General features: G+C 40.4%; 1 protein-coding gene across 6 annotated transcripts in view; it reads left to right on the forward strand.

Annotated features, from left to right (window-relative positions):
* Positions 1-21,806, forward strand: part of LOC116974451 (neurobeachin-like) — a 395,937-nt gene that overhangs the window by 172,997 nt on the left and 201,134 nt on the right. For all 6 annotated transcript variants that reach the window (XM_033022898.1, XM_033022900.1, XM_033022902.1 and 3 more), the window contains one exon: positions 453-577. In XM_033022898.1, coding sequence (XP_032878789.1) covers positions 453-577 — 125 coding nt within the window. The remainder of the gene's footprint in view (positions 1-452; positions 578-21,806) is intronic.

Genomic DNA, 21,806 nt, shown 5'->3' on the forward strand with positions numbered 1-21,806 from the left:
TCATTAAATAGCATGCTGTTTGGTTTGAGGTCCTATTGCATGATTTACAAGCCTTGTTAAAAAACATTGTAAGAGGAGGCAAGCTGTGCCATTTATAAATGTAATTTGATGCTGTATTTGTTAATGGTCTTACTCTGATTTATGTCAATGGCAGTTTTTGCTGCCTTATGACTCCGGGTAGTTCGGTTTGTTAATGCTACTTAATACAACAGAAATAAATACAAAAAAAAGCCTATTTTGACCAAATTTCATATGAATGCTACTTGAATCTCTATCAGAAAGACAAAGTAGTCCATCCTTAAATATTACATGGATCGACACTAATTTACATTTAGTTGATTTGTTCTTTTAATAGGAAAGATATCTTTTAATTGAGTTGAGCACAATCTACTGCCTCTTGGAACATAATTTTCACAAGTATGAAAATGGGTGTCTGTTTTGTCTTTTCACAGTCAGCAACATGATTTTTGGCGCCTGGACTATTGGGAAGATGACTTGCGTCGCAGACGCAGATTCATTCGGAATGCCTTTGGTTCGATACACCCTGAAGTCCTACTGAAATCTGCAGAAGACTATGGTTAGTTTCCAATCTTGTTATTCTTCCGTGAAGCTTCTCGGGGGAAAAGAAAATCGGCGATGACAGGCGTGGAAATAAATTCGTAGAATTGCTTTGTAATCATTTAAATGTAATTTTTTTCAGGAGTTAACTGCTTATTGCCTTTGAAACCTTTAAACAACAAGGGTAACGTGGCAGTATGCAAACAATACACACTTGCTTATTTTTGGCATGGAGTTTACAAGTTGGATTCTACAATTGGCTGTAGATTTCCTATTTGCTTATTGGTGCACATTCATATTTGTTTTAGGCCACTTCCTTGCTCATTAAAATGTTATCCAAGTATATGAGGCACATTTCTAGAAAACAGATCAGCACAGTTCAGATTGGACTTCACTGAAGAAAAACCGCAAAGCATTAAATTTCAACTTCATAATTTGGTTATTATTGCTCTCTCACACTATAATAGAATTTTACTCTCGCTGGATGAAAGTGAATTACTGTAATTTATCTCAGCGATGTTTCAAAAGATGGTTAGCATAGTTTTGCCATCTCAGATACAAAAAAATATGAATTTTGATTTTGTGTTTGGTCGAAATTTAGTTTTTGTCACTGGGATTGTTAAAAACAAATATTAAGTCCTTCAAAGAAAAATCTAGAGTCGTATTGTTCTAATTCTAATGCATTACGGTGATTATAATGAGCTGATATTTTTAGGTTGCCATGTGAAAGGGATCTGGTTCAACTCCCTGGCACCTGGTGTTGCAATATAATTGATAATGAATTGCAAGCAGGCGTTGTACAAGAACTGCAATTTTTTATTAGGAATTTACGTTAGCTCTTTATGAAACACTCCGTAATTGGCAATTTGTGAAGACGGAGTAACCTTCAGCTCAAATTATATCACTTGGATTATACGTAAATCAACTAATGTTATTGCATTGTTCCGTAATAACGTTTTAATTCACATTGCAATGCAACAAACCCTACTGGAGATCATTTCAACCAAAATATAGAATCAAGTAAAGATTTTGATGCCTGGTTTTCTCCATTGTTTATTCGGGTCTTATTTATATATTTGCACTCAATATTAGATCATATTATTGATTTTGAAATTTGAAACAACAATACATAATTTATTCGAAACACAGGAGACTACAAATGCTGGAATTTTGAGCAAAAAAACAAAGTACAGGAAAAAAACTGGAGGCAAGAAAACATAATGGACAGACTATGTTTCATATCCGGATATTCTGAAGATGGGTCCCAACCTGAAATGTTGTATGTCCATTTCTGTCCACTGCCTGACCTGCGGTATTCCTCCAGCACTTTATGTTTTGCTCACATCTTTCTCTATTTTAACGTATGCTCAGAATAGGTTGAACAAATGCTAAACTACATGAAACACTGGGGGTTTGGGGATGTTGAGGTTTTGTTACTTTTTGTGGCATAGTGGTGCAAAGAGGCAACACAGAGGCGCACCTGGTAGAGCTGCTGCCTCAAGTGCCAGAAACCTGGGTTCGATCCTGACCTTGGATGCTATCTGTGTGGAGTTTGCACGTACTCCCTGTTACCACATGTATTTCGTCCGGGTGCTCCAGTTTCCTCCCATGTCCAAAAAAATGTGGATTTGTAGGTTAATTGGTCTCTGTAAGGTTACCTCTCATGTGTAGGGAGCAGATGGAAAAGTGGGATAAATATGCAACTCACGTAAACAGGTGATTGATATTCGGAATTGACTCGGTGGGCCGAAGATCCTGTTTCCATGCTGTAACTCTTAACCAGTTCACAGCCCAGAGGGCTGGAGAAGATGGTATTTATGATATTTAGAGTATGCGTAGAGGTGAAAGTAGCAAAATATAAGCACTACAAATTGGAAAATGAAAATTAGAATTTGGAGTATTGTGTACAAATAGAAGTACACAACGAATGTGGAGGCTTTGAACAGGGTGCAGAAGACGTTTACCAGAATGCTGCCTGGTTTCGGGGTATTTCAAATAAGGAGAGGTTGGACAAACTTGGATTGTTTAATCTGGAGTGTCGAAGGCTGTGGAGTCATCTGATAGAAGTTTATAAAATTATGAGAGGCATAGATGGGGTAGACAGAATCTTTTTTTTCCCTAGTCTGGACATAGCTTTAAGGTGAAAGAGACAAAGTTTAAAGGATATGTGTGAATGTATGAGTGTATGGGTACCTGGATCGTGCTGCCATGGGTGGTGGTGGAGGCAGATACAATGACGCTCTCATGTGAGGCTTTTAGATAGACAAATGGAAATGCAGGGAACGGAGGGATTTGAATCATGTGAGGACAGAGGAGTTTAACGACATCATGTTAGGCACGGACATTGTGGACCGAAGGGCCTATTCGTGTTTTGTTATGTTTTACAAGTCTTAAGGGCCTGTCTCACTTTTGCGTCATTTGCGCGTCACGCAGATGGCGCGCAAAGATTATGTACATCCCAAAATCCTGGCGCACTGCGCGTCACTGCCTATGTCGCCACGCACCATGAGCGCGTAATGCGCGCATCACGACGCGTGCGTTGTGACGCGTAAATGATGTCGCATAAATTACCTGCAAATGACGCTCAAGTGGGACAGGCCCTTTAGCCTTATTTCAAATTGGTGCTCAGTCTTTCCTAGTCAGATGATCAGGCACAGTGTGAAGTGTCGTCGAGGATGGTGCCAAGAGCTCAGATCAGCAAGGGTTCTACCTAGAAATAGATTACCGCTGACCACTGACTGGATATCCACAGGACAGTACTGACAAAGACTATATCAATCGATGCTTTTAAATAGATTTGGAAGGTAAATGAGGGAGAATATTTTGCAGTGCTGTAGGGAAAGAGCAAATGACTGGAACTGATACTTCAGCACTGCATAGAGAAAGAATTATAAAATCATGGCAGCACAGAAGGAGGCCATCAAGGTCCAATTGATGCCCTCATTCTGTGCTGCCACAATTTTATAATTCTTTCTCTGTGATTCTATAATCAGCTTTTACTACTTGGCTTTCCCTGGCCAGTTGCCACTTCTCATTGTGGTGCTCCCAAGCTGCAGAGATGAACATTATGCCATGGCACTGTTATAGCATTACAAATGAACCACACCTTCCCAATATTGGCCCTTATCTACTTCCAGCAGGAACTTTGTCAATACCAGCCATAACTGGCATACACATTTCAGTTGCTGCAAAAGGCTATAAATTGTAACTTTTCCTGTGCGTTATATTTACTGGAAAAGGGTTAATATTCTAAATACTTAATAGATAAATATTATTACGAGTTAAAAATATAAGCATGAAACATTTGTGGTTCTTTCTATAAAAGGGACAATATCATCATTTAAAGACATTGTGTATTTAAAAATTCATACATGAATAATTTGTTAAACAAAACTTCTTAAATGCATTTTCTCCCTTTGTATTTTATTCAGCAAGATTATGACTGCATAGACATTTTAGGTTACTGCGCAAATGTTCAGTCTTTAATGGGACTGTGATATCTGGTCAGGTTGTGCTGCAAGACCAATCTTTGATAGAACACACACTGACTTTCCCTCCCAGCGTTACCACCAATACCAACCCCATCTATTCTCCCTTCAAATCTACTCCACACATGAGCGTTGAATTCTTCCATTTTTATAAATGGAGAACAAATAAATTGAGTAATTACATACAAGTCGTCTTAACCTTGATAGGCAATAGACAATAGAGTAGGCCATTCGGCCCTTCAAGCCAGCACCGCCATTCAATGTGATCATGGCGGATCATCCCCACTCAGTACCCCGTTCCTGCCTTCTCCCCATATCGCCTGACTCCGCTATTTTTAAGAGCCCTATCTAGCTCTCTCTTGAAAGCATCCAGAGAACCTGCCTCCGCCGCCCTCTGAGGCAGAGAATTCCACAGACTCACCACTCTGTGAGAAAAAGTGTTTCCTCGTCTCCGTTCTAAATGGCTTACTCCTTATTCTTAAACTGTGGCCCCTGGTTCTGGACTTCCCCAACATCGGGAACATGTTTCCTGCCTCTAGTGTGTCCAAACCCTTAACAATCTTATATGTTTCAATGAGATCTCCTCTCATCCTTCTAAACTCAAAGAGTGTACAAGCCCAGCTGCTCCATTCTCTCAGCATATGACAGACATATTTGATATTAGGAAAGTTATTGGAAAATATTCTGTATGTAAAGTCAGAAGTTCATAAATTATAGGAGCAGAATTAGGCCATTCGGCCCACCATGTCTACACTGCCATTCAATCATGGTTGATCTATCTTTCACTCTAAACCCCATTCTCCTGCTTTTTCCCCATAACCACTGACACCTGTAATTAGAAAAACACAGTTTAATCAAGGAACAAAGAATTGCAGATGCTAGTTTATACTAAAGATCGACACAAAGCACTGGAGTAACTCAACGGCTCACGCAGCATCTCTGGAGAAAAGGGATTCGTGACCCTTCTTCAGAGCTTTTACGTTTCAAGCCAGTCAATCATTTGAAATCTTATCAGAAGCTTCTGAAGAAGGGTCCCGACCCAGAACGTCACCCATCCCTTTTCTCCACAGACACTGCCTGACCCGCTGAGTTACTCCTGCACTTTGTGCCTTTCTTTAATCAAGGAAAATCTGTGTGGATTTGTGTACGGACGTCTTACTAAATTGATAGTTTTTTTTTGAGGAAGTAATGACAAAGGCCAATGAGGCTCATACATTTGATGTTGTATGCATAGAGCTTAGTTAAGCTTCTGATAAGATTTCAAATGGTCGACTAGCTGGAAATTTCAAAGCCCATGGGGTCTGTGGGAATGTGGTGTTGGATCCAGGATGCAGGAAACAAATGCTAATGGATGGCAGCTGTGCCTGTGCCTGGGTTCAGCATTAAGTCCCTTATTTTCCTCTCGTCTCTGAATCACTTTCTTTAAGATTTAAACATGCCCCTTATATTGAAGAAACTACAGTTGAGCCAACAATAGGCTTAATTGAGGAAAACAAAACTGTTGAATTTAGAATGATATATCCTTAAACTGGTCAATTAAATTTAATGCAGGCTGGAATGAGGTAATGCATTGGGGGATGGGTGTGGGCGATTACAAGGAAAATTGCAGCATGTGGTAAACCACTAAGGTACAAAGAACTGATAACATGCTGGTTCATACATCGTAAATGATTAAAAATGCTGGAAATACTCAGCAGGTCGGACAGCATTTGTTGAGAGAGAAAGAAACAGAGTTAACGTTCAGTTTGATAGCCTATTATCAGAACTAGATAAAGCTTAAAAATTAAACATCAAGGGTCATGAGTGATTAATTGTCATATGTACTGACAATGGAGCAATGAAGTTCTTAATTGCTGCAGCTTACAGGCCCGTAAATGCAATACACACATGAATGAATGAATGAATGAATAAGTTTATTGGCCAAGTATGTACACATACAAGGAATTTGCCTTGGTGCTCCGTTCGCAAGTAACAACACGACATACAATAAACCCTTAAGAATAAAACATTAAACATTAAAACATTAAGAATAAAACATTATAGTTTAAACATGTGAATGAAAAAAAATACCAGAGCAAAAGGAGGTTACAGACTTTTGGTTATTGAGAAGAGCTACTGCTCATGGAAAAAAGCTGTTTTTATGTCTGACTGGCGGCTTTGACGGTTCGGAGTTGCCTTCCAGAGGGAAGTGCTTCAAAGAATTTGTGGCCGGGTGGGAAGGGTCAGAGATGATCTTACCGGCTCGCTTCCTGGCCCTTGCTGTGTACAGTTCGTCCATGGGGGGAAGGTTGCAGCCAACAACCTTCTCAACTGATCGAATGATTCGCTGCAGCTTCTGGATGTCGTGCCAAACCAGACCATGATGGAGAAGGTGAGGGCAGACTCTACGATGGCAGTATAGAATTGGACCATCATTGCCTGTGACAGATTCTGTTTCCTCAGCTGCTGCAGGAAGTACATCCTCTGTTGTACCTTTTTGACTGTGCAGTCGATGTTGGCCCCCCATTTTAGGTCCTTGGAGAAGATGGTTCCAAGGAACTTAAAGGACTCCACAGATGTGACTGTGGTGTTGATGATGGTGAGCGGGGGGAGGGGGAGCTCTCCTAAAGTCTACTATCAATTCCACCGTCTTAAGAGCATTGAGCTCCAGGTTGGTACGAAGGCACCAGAACGCCAGCTGTGTCACTTCCTGTCTGTAGGCAGATTCCTCCCCATCCTGGATCAGTCCAATCAGGGTTGTGTCGTCCGCAAACTTGAGAAGCTTGACAGAATAGTCAATGATTAAAAAATAATCATTAAAAATTTCATTAAAGGAATAACTGAAATGCTAGCTAACCATAATCATGAAGAAAACCTAAGTACGTAGTGCATCCGGAGACCCTGCACTTTGAAGCTCATAAGTTGCTGAGGTTAGTGTTGTGTAGACCCAAGGAACCGCAGATGCTGGCTCACAAAAAAAGGCACAAAGTGCTGGATTAACCCAACAGGTCAGGCAGCATCCCTGGAGAACATGGATAGGTGTGGTTTCAAGCCGGGACTGTACTTAACACTCAAGAAGGGTGTGAAAGAGGGTCCCTACCCAAAACATCAACTATCCATGTTCTCCAGAGATGGCGCATGACCCGCTGAGTTACTTCAGCACTTTGTGTCTTGTGTAGGTGATGTGTGGGTTAGTTTTGTGGGAGTTTTGAAAAGAGCAAAGGCAATAGAGTAAAAGAGCAAACGCTTTAAAGTGGGAGGAGCAAAGTTTAAAGAAGATGTGTGGGACAGGTTTTTTACACAAGAGGGTGGTGGGTGCCTGGAAGGTGCTGCGGATGGTGATGGTTGAAGCAGATACGTTTATGGAATATAAAAGACTTTTGCATAGGGATATGGATATACAGGGATTGATAGGATATCGATTTTGTACTGGTAGATAAGTGATGACCTTCGCATTATGTTCGGCACAGGCATTGTGGGCCAAAGGCATTGTTCTTGTGCTGTACTGTTATATGTTTTAAAAGTCAGTGATAATGTGCAACAAAGAATGAATGGAACAGGTGGTGGTGGTTCTGACTGTGTGTGGAGGTGGGTGGTGAAGGTTTGTTAATAGTAATAATCTGGAAGAACTGTGAAGAGTAGGCAGTGAATGAGAAGCGCTGACAATTGTCTCAGTTGGTCAGGCAGCATCTGTGGACAGAGACAAACAGAGTTAATGTTATAGGTTGAAGATGGACACAAAAAGTTGGAGTAACTCTGCAGGTCTGACAGCATCTCCGGAGAAAAGGAATAAGTGACGTTTTGGGTCAAGACCCTTCTTCAGGTTGGTGACCCTGCATTGGAACTGGCTGATTAATTAGTTGGAAAGGAGAAACCAGGAACTCCAAATGCTGGTTTATGAACAAGGACACAAAGAACACATCACGAATCCATGTTCTCTGGAGATGCTGCCTGACCAACTGAGTTACTCCAGCGCTTTGTGTCCTAATATGTTGGAGAGGCTGGCATTATTTAATTGCTGAATTTAGTGTTGAATGTGTTGAGAAATCCTGCAGTTGCTGTCATTTTCCCAGTGAAATGTCAGTGTGCACACACCGAGCCACGTTAGTGGGACAGCTACACAATCAGGGCCTACACAATATCTTCTTAAAGGAATCATAATAAATGTATGAAAAAATAAACAAAAATGACAAGTAGGGTAAAGGAGTATATAATTAAACAGGTATGATTAGCGCAGGTGTGATGGACTATGCCGTTATTTGAGTAAATAATTTGGTTAGGTAATGGGCGGCACGGTGGCGCAGTGGTAGAGTTGCTGCCTTGCAGAGCCGGAGACCCGGGTTTGATCCTGACCACGGGCGCTGTCTGTACGGAGTTTGAAGTTCTCCCCGTGACCTGCGTGGGTTTTCTCCGAGATCTTTGGTTTCCTCCCACACTCCAAAGACATCCAGGTTTGTAGGTTAATTAGCTTGGTAAATGTAACAATTGTCCCTAGTGTGTGTAGGATAGTGTTAATGTGCGTGGAACGCTGGTCGGCGCGAACCCGTTGGGCCGAAGGGCCTGTTTCCGCGCTCTCGCAACTAAACTAAACCTATGAAGAAGTATAGAAGTGCATTAATTCCGTATATTAATTATTTTGCACAATAAATTATAATCAATGCTGACTCTCACAATTGGAGTCTCTTCTATTCTAACATCCCATCAGCATCTGTGAACTTACAAGAAAAACTGACTGAAGAAGAACATGCAAGATAATGTGAGCGGCACACAGGTAAAATAACACTGTGTTGTGCATTCGTCCTGATATTAACTTCTTAAGCTCAATGAGAAATGCGTGCATGGTGAACGGCACAATGGCACAGCTGGTTGAGCTGCTGCCTCACAGTGCCAGAGACCCAGGTTCGATCCTGACCTCGGGTGCTGATTGTGTGGAGTTTGCGCGATCTCTCTGTGACCGCCTGGGTTTCCTCTGGGTGCTCCGGTTTCTCGCACATCCCAAAGACATGTGTGGTTGTAAGTTAATTAGTCTCTGTAAAATTGCCCCAAACATTCTAAAACAAAATTAACAATGAATTATATAAATTAAACTGATTACAAGAGCTGCTATTTGAAAGAGGACATGAAATTGGGACATTAGTAAAAATATAATGTGTTGAAACCAAACAATCGAGCTGTTGTTTTCCCTTTGTAGGTCTGCAGTACAATGTACTCATCATCATCCAAACTCAGTATGGCATCTGTGTTGCCACAAATGAAGAATGAAATGTGAAATCATGACTAATTAAATACAAATCTTTTCACTTTAATTAAACTTTTAATACAATGACGCAGAAGGTGATGGTGGTGTCAAAGTATCAGAATAAGAAAAACTTTATAATGACCATGAAATATATCTTAATTGGATATAATTGTGTGCATCGTTGTTGGTTTAAATTTAAAAGGTTATGTTTTGACAGTTTAACAGAAATACTTATACCAAGAGAAATTCTGTTGTTGTTTAAGAATTGTTTAAGGAATAAAATATTTCATATGAAGAGAGAAGTCTTAAATGAGTAAGAAATTCTTGACTGTGGAACAACATAAAACTCAGTAAGCATACTGCATGGAAACAGGACCTTCGGCCCACCAAGTTCACGCCAACCATCGAACACCCATTCACACTTAGTGCCACTTTCTTACTTATCCCACTTTCTCATCTACTCCCTACACACTAGGGGCAATTTACAGAGGCCGATTAACCTGCAAACCTGCTTGTCTTTGGGGTGTGGGAGGAAACCGAAGCTCCTGGAGAAAACCCACTCAGTCACAACGGGAACATGCAAACTCATACAGACTGCACCCACGGTCAGGACTCAAGCCGGATCTCTAAGCAGCTCTACCAGCTGTGCCAATGCTGGTATCCCACTCATCTGTTTCTGTGAACTTTTCAATATTACATTTGGGTTTTGGAAAATATTTATATTGCAAACTCTACTAATATCTCCATACTTACTCCTTCATTGATGTGATTACATGTCAGAACCCCATCAAGCTTGAATGGTAGAGGTATGTTGAAACCAAACGATATTCAGGATGTTTTGGGTACAACATCCTGCAACAACCAGGTTCAGGAATAGCTACTTCCCCTCAGCCATCAGGCTATTAAACCTGGCTCGGACAAAACTCTGATTATTAGCAACCACTTTCTGTTATTTGCACTACCAGTTTATTTATTCATGTGTGTATATATTTATATCATGGTATATGGACACATTTATCTGTTTTGTAGTAAATACCTACTATTTTCTGTGTGCTTAAGCAAAGCAAGAATTTCATTGTCCTATACAGGGACACATGACAATAAACTCACTTGAACTTGAATTTATGATGCAAAAATGTACTCAAAAGAAATATAAACGTAAAGGCAACCAGCTGAGTGGCCTTTCAGCAATTAGCTGGAGAAACGTTTCTGAAATAGTGCAGAGTTTCAACTGCAAAGTGTTGGTATATTAATTGCAATAACATAGAAACATAGAAAATAGGTGCAGGAGTAGGCCATTCGGCCCTTCGAGCTAGTACCACTATTAAATATGATCACGGCTGATCAGCCAAAATCAGTACCCCGTTCCTGTTTTTTCCCCATATCCTTTGATTCCATTAGCCCTAAACGCTATATCTAACTCTCTCTTGAAAACAACCATTGAATTGGCCTCCACTGCCTTCTGTGGCAGAGAATTCCACAGATTCACAACTCTGGATGAAAAAGTTTTTCCTCATCTCAGTCCTAAATGGCCCACACCTTATTCTTAAACTGTGACCCCTGGTTCTGGACTCCCGCAATATGGGGAACATTTTTCATGCATCTAGCCTGTCCAATCCTTTAAGAATTTTATATGTTTCTATAAGATCCCCTCTCACCCTTCTAAACTCCAGTGAATACAAGCCCAGTCGACACATTCTTTCATCATATGTCAGTCCCGCCATCCCTGGAATTAACCTGGTGAACTACGCTGCATTTCCTCAATAGCAATAATGTCCTTCCTCAAATTAGGAGACCAAGACTGCACACAATACTCCAGGTGCCATCTCACCAGGGTACAACTGCAGTAAAACCTCCTTGCTCAGAAACTTGCTCTAAAACTCAAACTCGTGTATGGAGGGAGTGAACAGATGATGTTTCAGGTCGGGACTCCTCTTCAGACTAATTGAATTCTAGAAACTGAGCCTGAGAGAATGCAGAGAGATTATAAAACTTAACATCTGCACTCACAGTCTGGCTTAACTTGTTTTTTTGAGTGCAGAGGAATGAATCCTGGAAGAGGAGGTTTACTAGAATGTTGCCTGGATTAGGGGGTACTAGCTACAAGGAGAGGTTGGCCAGACTTGGATTGTTTTCTCTGAAGGGCTGGAGGATGCGGGGTGCCCTGAAAGTAGTATATAATATTCTGAGAGGCATAGATAGTGTAGACTTTTTATCAGGATACAAATATCAAAGAATGGTTCCGACCTGAAACATCACCTATTCCTTTTATTCAGTGATTCTGCTTGACCTGCTGATTTACACCAGCATTTGCAGTTTCTGCCTACACATAAGCAAATATCAAATACAGGAGGGCATAAGATGAGAGGAGCAAAGTTTAAAGATGTGTGGGACAAAACCTTTATACTGAGTGTGGTGGGTGCTTGGAATGCACTGCCAGTGGTGGAGGTGGAGGCAGATATCATAATGGCATTTAAGAGGCTTTTGGGTAGGCACGTGGATGTGCAGGGAATAAAGGAATATACTTTATATGCAGGCAGATAAGAATTAATCTTGGCATCATGTTCAGCACAGACATTATGGGCCAAAGGGCCTGTTCCGGTGCTGTGATCGATGTTCTAAAGGGTTTCATGAAAGACGACACTTCCAGTTCCCACTGCATGACTGTCCTACTTCTGGGCTACAACTTGGCACTCTTACTCATCTACTGGAGAGCAATCTAAGAAATTACTGCACAATATAATTAAAGCAATTAATTAATTAGGGCAATTAAAGACAGAGCTCCCTTGATGACCAAAGAGAGAGCAAGGTAAAGCATTTAAAAAGCAACATAACAGATGCCCGGTTAACGACACAAATGAGAAAATTCAGTGGGGAAGTATTGAAGAAAATAAGTTCTAAGAAAAAGAATGTTGGAAGAAACTGGTAGCAATTGTAAAAGGAATTCAAAGTCTATAATTGTAAAAAGTCAATGGGTAGCAAGTGAAGAATTGAAACTGAACAGTAATTAAGATGTATATCTTGTAAAGGGAGCAAAGGATGTTACACGTAGTAAATGAGTATATCGGTCTTTGCTAAGGAAGATGATCCTCTGCTGTCTCAGCAAAGGAAGTTGTAACTAAAATATTGGACAGTTAAAAAATATATAAAGGTCCCATCAACAACATCGTCTATTCATGTTCTCCAGATATGCTCCTGACCCACTGAGTTACTCCAGCAGTTTGTGTCTTTTCTTAAGAAAAATAAATGGACAGATTAACTGCATTTAAAAATGGAAAAATGTCCAGGCCTCCCACAGCCGACCTTGAAGGTGCGTAAGGCCAGGCCACAGTTCCATCTACTCTCGTACTGTCCTCGCTGGTTGCGTCCGTCATCGCCGGCTCCATACTCCCGGATCTGTTAATTGCACAACTCAGTCGTGCCAACCAAGATGTTCCATCTAAGCTAGGTCCATTTGCCTGCATTTGGTCCATATCCCTCTAAACGTTTTCTGTCCATGTACCTTTTGAAGTGTCTTTTAAATGTTATTATTGTACTTGCCTCAATTACCTCCTCTGGTAGCTCATTCCAAACACCCGCCACCTTGCACACACCAGCATAAAACCTTGCCCAGAGACAGCATGGATAAGAAAGACTGATTTGCCTTCCATCCTTTCACGATACCTTTCTCTGATGCCCCAGCCAATTTGCACGTAATGAACCACTGGATCTGAAAATCCTGGACCTTTCAGGATATTTACCTTGTCCCTCCAACACTCCTCCCCCCACCCCCCACCCCCACCCTCCACCCCCACCCCCCACCCCCACCCCCCTCCCTTGCTATACTGCAATGTGCCTTTCCCTTTTCCCCAATTTAAGCAATTGAGGACCTTTTAATATGTAAAATAATGTTTGATTTCCCACTAGTAAACTACCTTTTGTTCTTCCCACAATCACCTCCAAAGTTTCAAGCTGCGAGCCCAAAATTGACCCCATTGTTCAATGAAAACTATTTGGCTTGCATCTGCTTTGCTGTCATTACCTATGGCTGTCAAGTATAATTTTATTTTTCTCTGCGTAAATGTCAGTGCGCCAAGGCTGCAGTCAAAACCTGTGTAGTGCTGATTCTGATCATTCTGGTTAAGGCTGGCTGGACCAAGCAAAGCAACAACATGCAGCAGCAAATGACAAAGTTAATCAGTCATTTCTGTGGCAGGAAATAATGAGGTATGCCGAAGAAGGCAGATGGAAGAATTCCTGTGCTCCTCAGAGATGTGTCTGTGCGGCAGCCAATTCATCTAAGCACATGACCTTGAAGAACTGGAAACATTCCTGTAACAAATAAAATGCTGGATCCATGTTGACGAGGAATGTGGGTGCTTCATAAAGATACGCCTTTTGATAAACACAAAATAAATGGTAATATACACAAGATAGGACAAAGCAGGCCTATACGTTAGCATTGACATCAGTTCACCTTGCTCTCTCGGGCAAATGAAACAATTTAAATAAAACATGATAGGAAAAATGTCTAGGACTTCTAAAAAATAATTTAAATAACAGATAATGCCACTCAGATAAAAACAGAGCAAAAGGTGGAGACCAGAAATAGCCCGTTAAGATTCAGCTGACAGGTTTTTGCTGAAGTGAATCCTGCTGGTTTGTCCTTGTGTCTTTAGTGTTGATATGTGCACCTCATGCACGTAAAAATGCACCAGGGAGACACCGATTGTACTTTCCCCCATTAAAGTGCATTCTCCAGCAATTTTCTGAGTCCTGTACACCTGCTGAAACAGATCTTTGTTAATTCACGTCATGTCTGCACCTCTTCAAGGGGAAGTGATCACTGAAATCAGTCACTGCTGGCACATACTGGGCAAACTCTGTACAGACTGCATCCGCAGTCAGGATTGAACCCTGGTCTCTGAGCTGTAAGGCAGCAACTCTACCGCTGCGCCACAGTGCCATCCTTTTTCATCTTTTCATTTCTTCCACCTAATAGCAAACAGATTGCCTGCTATTGAATGCGACAAAAAACAACTACAAACTGTTCAGATTGCACTAGGGACTTTGGGTTTTATTTTGTTTTGTATTAATTTTGTACTTTTTTATTTATTGAACTGTTTTTTGTTTGTTTTATGAGGTTATCTATTGAGTATTGTGTTTACAGATCTGTTATGGCGTTACAAGTACGAATTTCATTGTTCCCTTTCGGTATATGTACAATTGAACACTCTTGACCTGTGGTTTGAAATGCCTTCGCTATATGTAGAGGCTTGACAAACTTGCATTGTTTTCTCGAGTGTCAAAGGGTGAGTGGCTGTCTGAGAAAATTAACATAGCAATGTGGCCCATTTGTGCAAATAATTCATCTCTTTTTTTGAGAATGCACAATGAAATATATAACACTTTCGATTTTAATTTGTATTGTATTTATTTATCAATTATCACTGATCCTACCTGAAACACAAATGATCAAAATGCTAATTTCTACTAAGATCATGGTCTTGAACTTTAAGCCTAATTTTATTTCCTTATGTGAATCCTTCCCTGGCAGGATCATCAGCATAAGTAGTATATGTGAATTTTCAAAAACCCTTTGATAAAGAATCACATGAAAAATTGTTACAAGAAATAAGGCGGCATGGAGTTAAGATTGAAAAGATGACTTGTTAAAGGACAGTAATAGTTGGCAAGTTGCCACAAGATTCTGGACTGGGTCCAGTTATTTACAGTTGTAAGTCATAGTTTAGTGAAATGTTTAATTTAGTTTAAAGATACAGCAAGGAAACAGGCCCTTTGGCCCACCAAGTCCACGCTGACTTCGATTATCTGTTCACATTGGTTATAGAGTCATAGGCTCTTAGGTCCAACTCGTCCATACTGACCAAGATGTCCCATCTAAGCTGGTCCCATTTGCCCGCGTTTGGCCTATATCTCTCTAAACCTTCCATATCTGTGTAGCTGTCCAAATGTTTTTTTAAATGCTATTATAGTACCTGCTTCAACTACATTCTCTGGCAGCTCATTCCATATCCCACCACTTTGCTCATTCCATATACCCACCCACCATATACAACATAGTTCTATGTTTGCATCCACACCCTACACATTTGCAGAGGCCAATTAACCCTCAAACCTGCATGCCTTTGGGATGTGGGAGAAAATTCATGTGGTCATGTTAATCCTGGTCAAATTGGAGAGGCTAGGAGTAAAGGCAAGGAGTCAAGGAGTAAAATTGAGTAAAGGCTTCAGGGCTGCTAGGCCATTTGGTCAATTTAAAAGTGCTTTCTGTAGAAATGGAACAAGCTGCAGAATGGTGCCACTTTGTCTAGAGCCTAGATCAGAGCTGCAGAAAGAGAATGGGAACATCTGCAGACCCTGACAATTAGGTGCAAAATGCATAGAATGGATTGGATGAATGCAAACCAGACATTGTAAATAATGTTGCAAGGCTTTACTTTGCTGGATGTTGATTGGATTAAGTATTGAGCATTGTCTGGTTTCCTTGCATATCAGGGCACATGTTGCGATGTCCGTTTCCTCTGAGAAACATTGTTTGAATACAATGTATTAGCCACTGTATTATTGGGTTAAGGAAATGTCTGTCATGTATGGGGTTAATCGATATTTGTAATTGGATTGTAAAGAGACCACCCGCATGTGGTTTGGCCCCTCGTGATACGGGGACCTATAAAAGTCCGTTACCACGAGGTCCTGTGTCGATCTTCTGGGAGCGCTTAGGAGTGCGTGACCTTCTGGAGTGTCTCTGTTTGAGCGAGGCCAAGAGGGCTTGATCAGGCAGATACGAGGATCGAACTTGCGGTGGTTAGGTACAGTAGTGGGAACTGTAATTGTGTTTTGTCAAAATAGATGGGCAAGTGCTTGACTCAGTGATTTTTGACAGAAACTAGACTGGGGGAAGCTTAGAACGAGCAATTTACAGTCTCAGGGGGAACGTGCAAACTCTACACAGACAGCACCTGAGGTCAGGATCGTGCTCGGGTCTCTGGTGCTGTGAGGCGGTGGTTCTATCAGCTGTGCCACTGTGCTGCTCACTGTGTTTTTATCCGTGTTTGCTGACCATTCAAAACCAGATGGGAAATAAGCTGTGAGGTGAACACAAAGCAGCTGCACAGGGTTAACTCGATGGCCAAGAAGGTGACATTTAAAGTATAATGTGGAAATATCTGCAAAATGATGGGAAACTAATATTGTTTCTCAGGTATAAGCATACCAAGAGTTTTCATATTCCTGGTATGCTGATACATGAAAAACAGTTGCAGCAAAAAATGATCTGTTAGCCTTTAAAAGGAGTGTAGTACAAGAGGAAGGATTTTATTATTGTACAAGCTTTGGTGAGAGCATGCCTGGGATGTATGTGCAATTATAGTCTCCATTCCCAAAGGACAGGGTACTGGGAGGCAGCAGTCTATACATTCACCACACTGATCAGTCATACAGCTTGAAAAAAGGCCCTTCTGCCCCACACATCCTTGCCGACCAAGATGCCTCATCTAAGCTAGTCCTATTTGCCCACGTTTAGCCTCTAACCCATTCCCATCCATGTACCTGTCCAAGTGTCTTTTAGATGCTGTTAAAGTACCTGCCTCAACTTCCTCCTCTGGCTCCTCATTCCATATACTCACCACCCTCTGTGTGAAAAAGGTGCCCCTTAGGTTCCCATTAAATCTTGCCTCTCTCACCTTAAACCTGTGTCCTCTGGTTTTGATTACCATCCTCTGGGTTAAGGGCTCTGTGCATTCACCCTATTTATTCCCCTCATGATTTTATCGCTAGCCACATCTCTATAGCTTAGCATTCATAGCAAAAGGATTTGAGTATAGGAGCAGGGAGGTTCTACTGCAGTTGTACGGGGTCTTGGTGAGACCACACCTGGAGTATTGCGTACAGTTTTGGTGTCCTAATCTGAGGAAAGACATTCTTGCCATAGAGGGAGTACAGAGAAGGTTCACCAGACTGATTCCTGGGATGGCAGGACTTTCATATGAAGAAAGACTGGATAGACTCGGCTTGTACTCGCTAGAATTTAGAAGATTGAGGGGGGATCTTATAGAAACTTACAAAATTCTTAAGGGGTTGGACAGGCTAGATGCAGGAAGATTATTCCCGATGTTGGGGAAGTCCAGAACAAGGGGTCACAGTTTAAGGATAAAGGGGAAAGCTTTTAGGACTGAGATGAGAAAAACATTTTTCACACAGAGAGTGGTGAATCTCTGGAATTCTCTGCCACAGAAGGTAGTTGAGGCCAGTTCATTGACTATATTTAAGAGGGAGTTAGATGTGGCCCTTGTGGCTAACGGGATCAGGGGGTATGGAGAGAAGGCAGGTACAGGATACTGAGTTGCATGATCAGCCATGATCATATTGAATGGCGGTGCAGGCTCGAAGGGCCTAATGGCCTACTCCTGCACCTATTTTCTATGTTTCTATGTTTATACGATCAGATGTTTGGATGATAGAATAGATTGCGAGTGGACATTGAATATAATTGGCCCAGACTTGCAGTGGCTCAGTTGGTAGAGCTGGTGCCTCACAAGGCCAGACCTGGGTTCGATCCTGACCTTTGGTGCTGGCTGTCTGGAGATTGCAAGCTCTCCCTGTGATTGCGTAGATTTCCTCCGGTGCTCCGCTTTCCTCCTACACCCCAAAGATATGCGGGTTTGCTGGTTAATTGATCTTTGTAAACTGCCCCTAGTGTTGAGGGAGTGGATGAGAAAGTGGGATAACATAGAACTAGTTTGAACGGGTGATCAGTGGACTCGGTGGGCTGATGGGCATGTTTCCATGCTGTATCTTTCAATCAATGGGGTAGTCTCATTGAAACCCACAAGGATCTGAGAATGATTGAAAGAGTAGTGTAGAATTGAACATCATCGTCTTGAAAAAAGGGAACAGATTATTTGAAGCTGTGATGAGAAGACATTTCTTAACGAAGATATTGTGAACCTTTGGAATTCTCTCCCTTAAATGCTGTGAATGTTCAGCTGTTGAGTGTATTCTGCATGGAGTTCGATAGATCTTTGCTACAAAGGAAATCGAAGGACATGGGAAGCGGACTAGAGGTGCTGGATCAATGTTTCTTAATACAAACACCTTCTGAAAGCATATCTTTTCACTAATACCATCAGTCAGTCAACCTAATCTCTCCTTTCTTGGCATTGTCCCCTGTTTCTCTATCTAGGCGATGTTAATACATATTGTTAATGTTGACCTTTGATATCCTGCATCCCCTTGTGGAACCCAGCTTCCAAGATGTATTTTGTTAATGCTTTTTTTCCACATATTTTTATAACAATTCTAAAATAAGAAGCAACTGCATCTATCATGTACATAATTTTTTGGGAACTGTACTTTGCTTCCACATCCAGTAACTTTACCGTAAGAAGTTGTCCAAAAGATTTATTCTACTCCTTCTCTTTAAAAAATACCCTGAGGCAGAAAGAAAATATATGTCATATTAAATCTATACATGATTCTGTTAGAAAATTCTAATATTAATTATTAATATTAACACTTTTCATAAGTTAGATGGCTGTAGATAAGGAGAATAAAAATAATAAATAATTAGAAATTAACTTTAAAATGTTTTTCATGATTTCATAGAAATGTGCAGTGCTTCAACTTGATAAAATGAAGATTGAAACTTAAATAGCAAAGAATGTTTCATGTTGTTCAAAAGGAAACCCTTTTTTTAACCAATATTCTATATATGTTTATATCGAAGAGTATTAAAATGAGCAATTATGGAACTCATTAGTTTACTTTCAGTTTTGGAATACTATACAGCATGGAAACAGGCCCTTCGCCGATCATCGATCACCTGTTTACACTAGCTCTATGTTATTCCATTTTTGCATCCACTCATTACACATCCACACACTAGGGCAATTTACAGAGGCCAATTAACCTACAAACCCACACGTCTGTGAGATGTGGGAGAAAACCGGATCACATGGTCAGCAAATGTGCAAACTCCACACCCGAGGTGAGGATCAAACCCAGGTGTCTGCTGCAGTGAGGCAGCAGCTCTACCAGCTCCACCACTGTGCCGCCCAGATTTTTTTTCACCAGATTCCAACATCTTGTGTCTCCTCCTCCTACGACAATGTTATGCATCAGCAGTAAGTTACAGAAACATAGAAAAATAGAAAATAGGTGCAGGAGTAGGCCATTCGGCCCTTCGAGCCTGCACCGCCATTCAATATGATCATGGCTGATCATCCAAATCAGTATCCCATACCTGCCTTCTCTCCATACCCCCTGATCCCGTTAGCCACAAGGGCCACATCTAACTCCCTCTTAAATATAGCCAATGAACTGGCCTCAACTACCTTCTGTGGCAGAGAATTCCACAGACTCACCACTCTCTGTGTAAAAAATGATTTTCTCATCTTGGTCCTAAAATACTTCCCTCTTATTCTTAAACTGTGCACCCTTGTTCTGGACTTCCCCAACATCGGGAATAATCTTCCTGCATCTAGCCTGTCCAACCCCTTAAGAATTTTGTAAGTTTCTATAAGATCCCCCCTCAATCTTCTAAATTCTAGCGAGTAAAAGCCGAGTCTATCCAGTCTTTCTTCATATGAAAGTCCTGACATCCCAGGAATCAGTCTGGTGAACCTTCTCTGTACTCCCTCTATGGCAAGAATGTCTTTCCTCTGATTAGGAGACCAAAACTGTATGCAATACTCCAAGTGTGGTCTCACCAAGACCCTGTACAACTGCAGTAGAATATCCCTGCTCTTATACTCAAATCCTTTTGCTATGAACTCAAATCCTTTTGCTATGAATATCTACTGTATCAGTATATCTATTATATATTACTATATATCTTTACCAATGTGTTACTCAAAATTAAATGGTACAGTTTTGTTGTGACCAAGGAAAGAAAAACAATTTAATTTTAGAATTTTCCTCCATTATCCTATCTTTTCTTCATGGAATTATCATATACATCACAGCATATGAATTCAAATGGATATGATTATGTGAAACTTAATTTCATGGGGTACCTTGTGCAGTTGCAAAGAACTATTATTCTGCAGCTAACTTTCAGTTTCAATTTTCCCTGCAATAATGCATCGCTGATTACCTTTGTTGCAAGTCTCAATAATGCTCTTTAGGAATACGTTACTTACAACTTGAAAAGAATTTGATCAATTTATTAAATAAAGGTACAATAAAACATATTTCCCCTTGGACTTGTTTTTTATTAGTCAGTGGACCATATTATTTAGCTAAGATCATATTTTCTCTGGTTTTGAGTGGATAACCTTGAAGCTGGGTTGCTCATGCCATGCACACTATGAAAGAACATCATTTTGGGATACACAGATTAAATAAAATGTGTTAACAGTGGTGCATGTCTAGTATCTTAAAAATCTTGACAATGTCAACCATATATTCTTATGAAATATTTGTGGCTCCACGTTAAATTGTCTTCATGCCTGCAGGTTATTTAAACATAGCAAAAGAAACATGCAGTATCTTCTCATGGAACTACTGCATTCAACTTTGTTTCATGAAGAAGATTTAAAATGAATCTTGGAGGTATTTGTTTTTAACAGGCTATTCCTGCAACAACTCACTGCTGACGCACAATGTTGTCGCAGAAAGAGGAGACACAAGAGACTGCATATGTTGGAATGCTGCAACAGAAAGCAGGGTCTCAACCCAAATTGTTAGCTGGTTCTTTCCCTCAACAGATGCTGCTTGGCACACTGAACACTTTGTTTTTTGCTCATTGTTATGGAAAGAAATCATCACTGACATTCACACTTGCTCTAACTAATCTGCCGTTCTCTCATGAATGGCAGGCTCTGCTTAGAATGCTACTTCATTACTAATTATGAGCAGAAAGGAGTGTCCCTATTGAATCAAAAAAATCATTTATAATTTTAATAACTACATATTTTTGATATCTTTATCAATTTCAATGGCAAGAAAATTATTTTACAGTCTCTTATTTGATTTTGGAACTTGAAAAAAGTGTAATTGTTACATATATAAATAGGTTATGTTTGAATCATGTCATATAATATACTTTACCTTCCATAGTTGTCATGATACAGGAATATAACACTTCACTTATTTTTTTCATTAGATGCTTGCATAGAAGAAGTGTCATGCTTGACAATATTGTCAGTACAGCACTGAGTCACAGTTACATTTTGTCAGCATCTGTAAATCTAGTTTAATAATTGTTTTTTATGCCATATATAGGTAATACTATGGCAATTGCATGTACATTTCTTACTTATACGTGCAATGACGTTTACTCGAATAGAATCAAGGAATTTATTATTTGGAGGCATTGAATATTAGGAACTGCTGTCTATTAATTTCCTTCCCATTATTGTTTTTATTTTTTAAATACATCCATTTTCCTTTCAAAATCTATGTTGCCTTTGCACAATATTCCATATACCAACAACATGCTGAACATAGAAAAAAATATGTATAATTTATTTCACTAATGTGCTTAAATTAGTGCCTTCTTACACAAAAGTGGATTATTTGCAAAAATAAATGTTTTGATT

This window comes from Amblyraja radiata, chromosome 6, assembly GCF_010909765.2.
Source record: "Amblyraja radiata isolate CabotCenter1 chromosome 6, sAmbRad1.1.pri, whole genome shotgun sequence".
NCBI lineage: Eukaryota > Metazoa > Chordata > Chondrichthyes > Rajiformes > Rajidae > Amblyraja > Amblyraja radiata.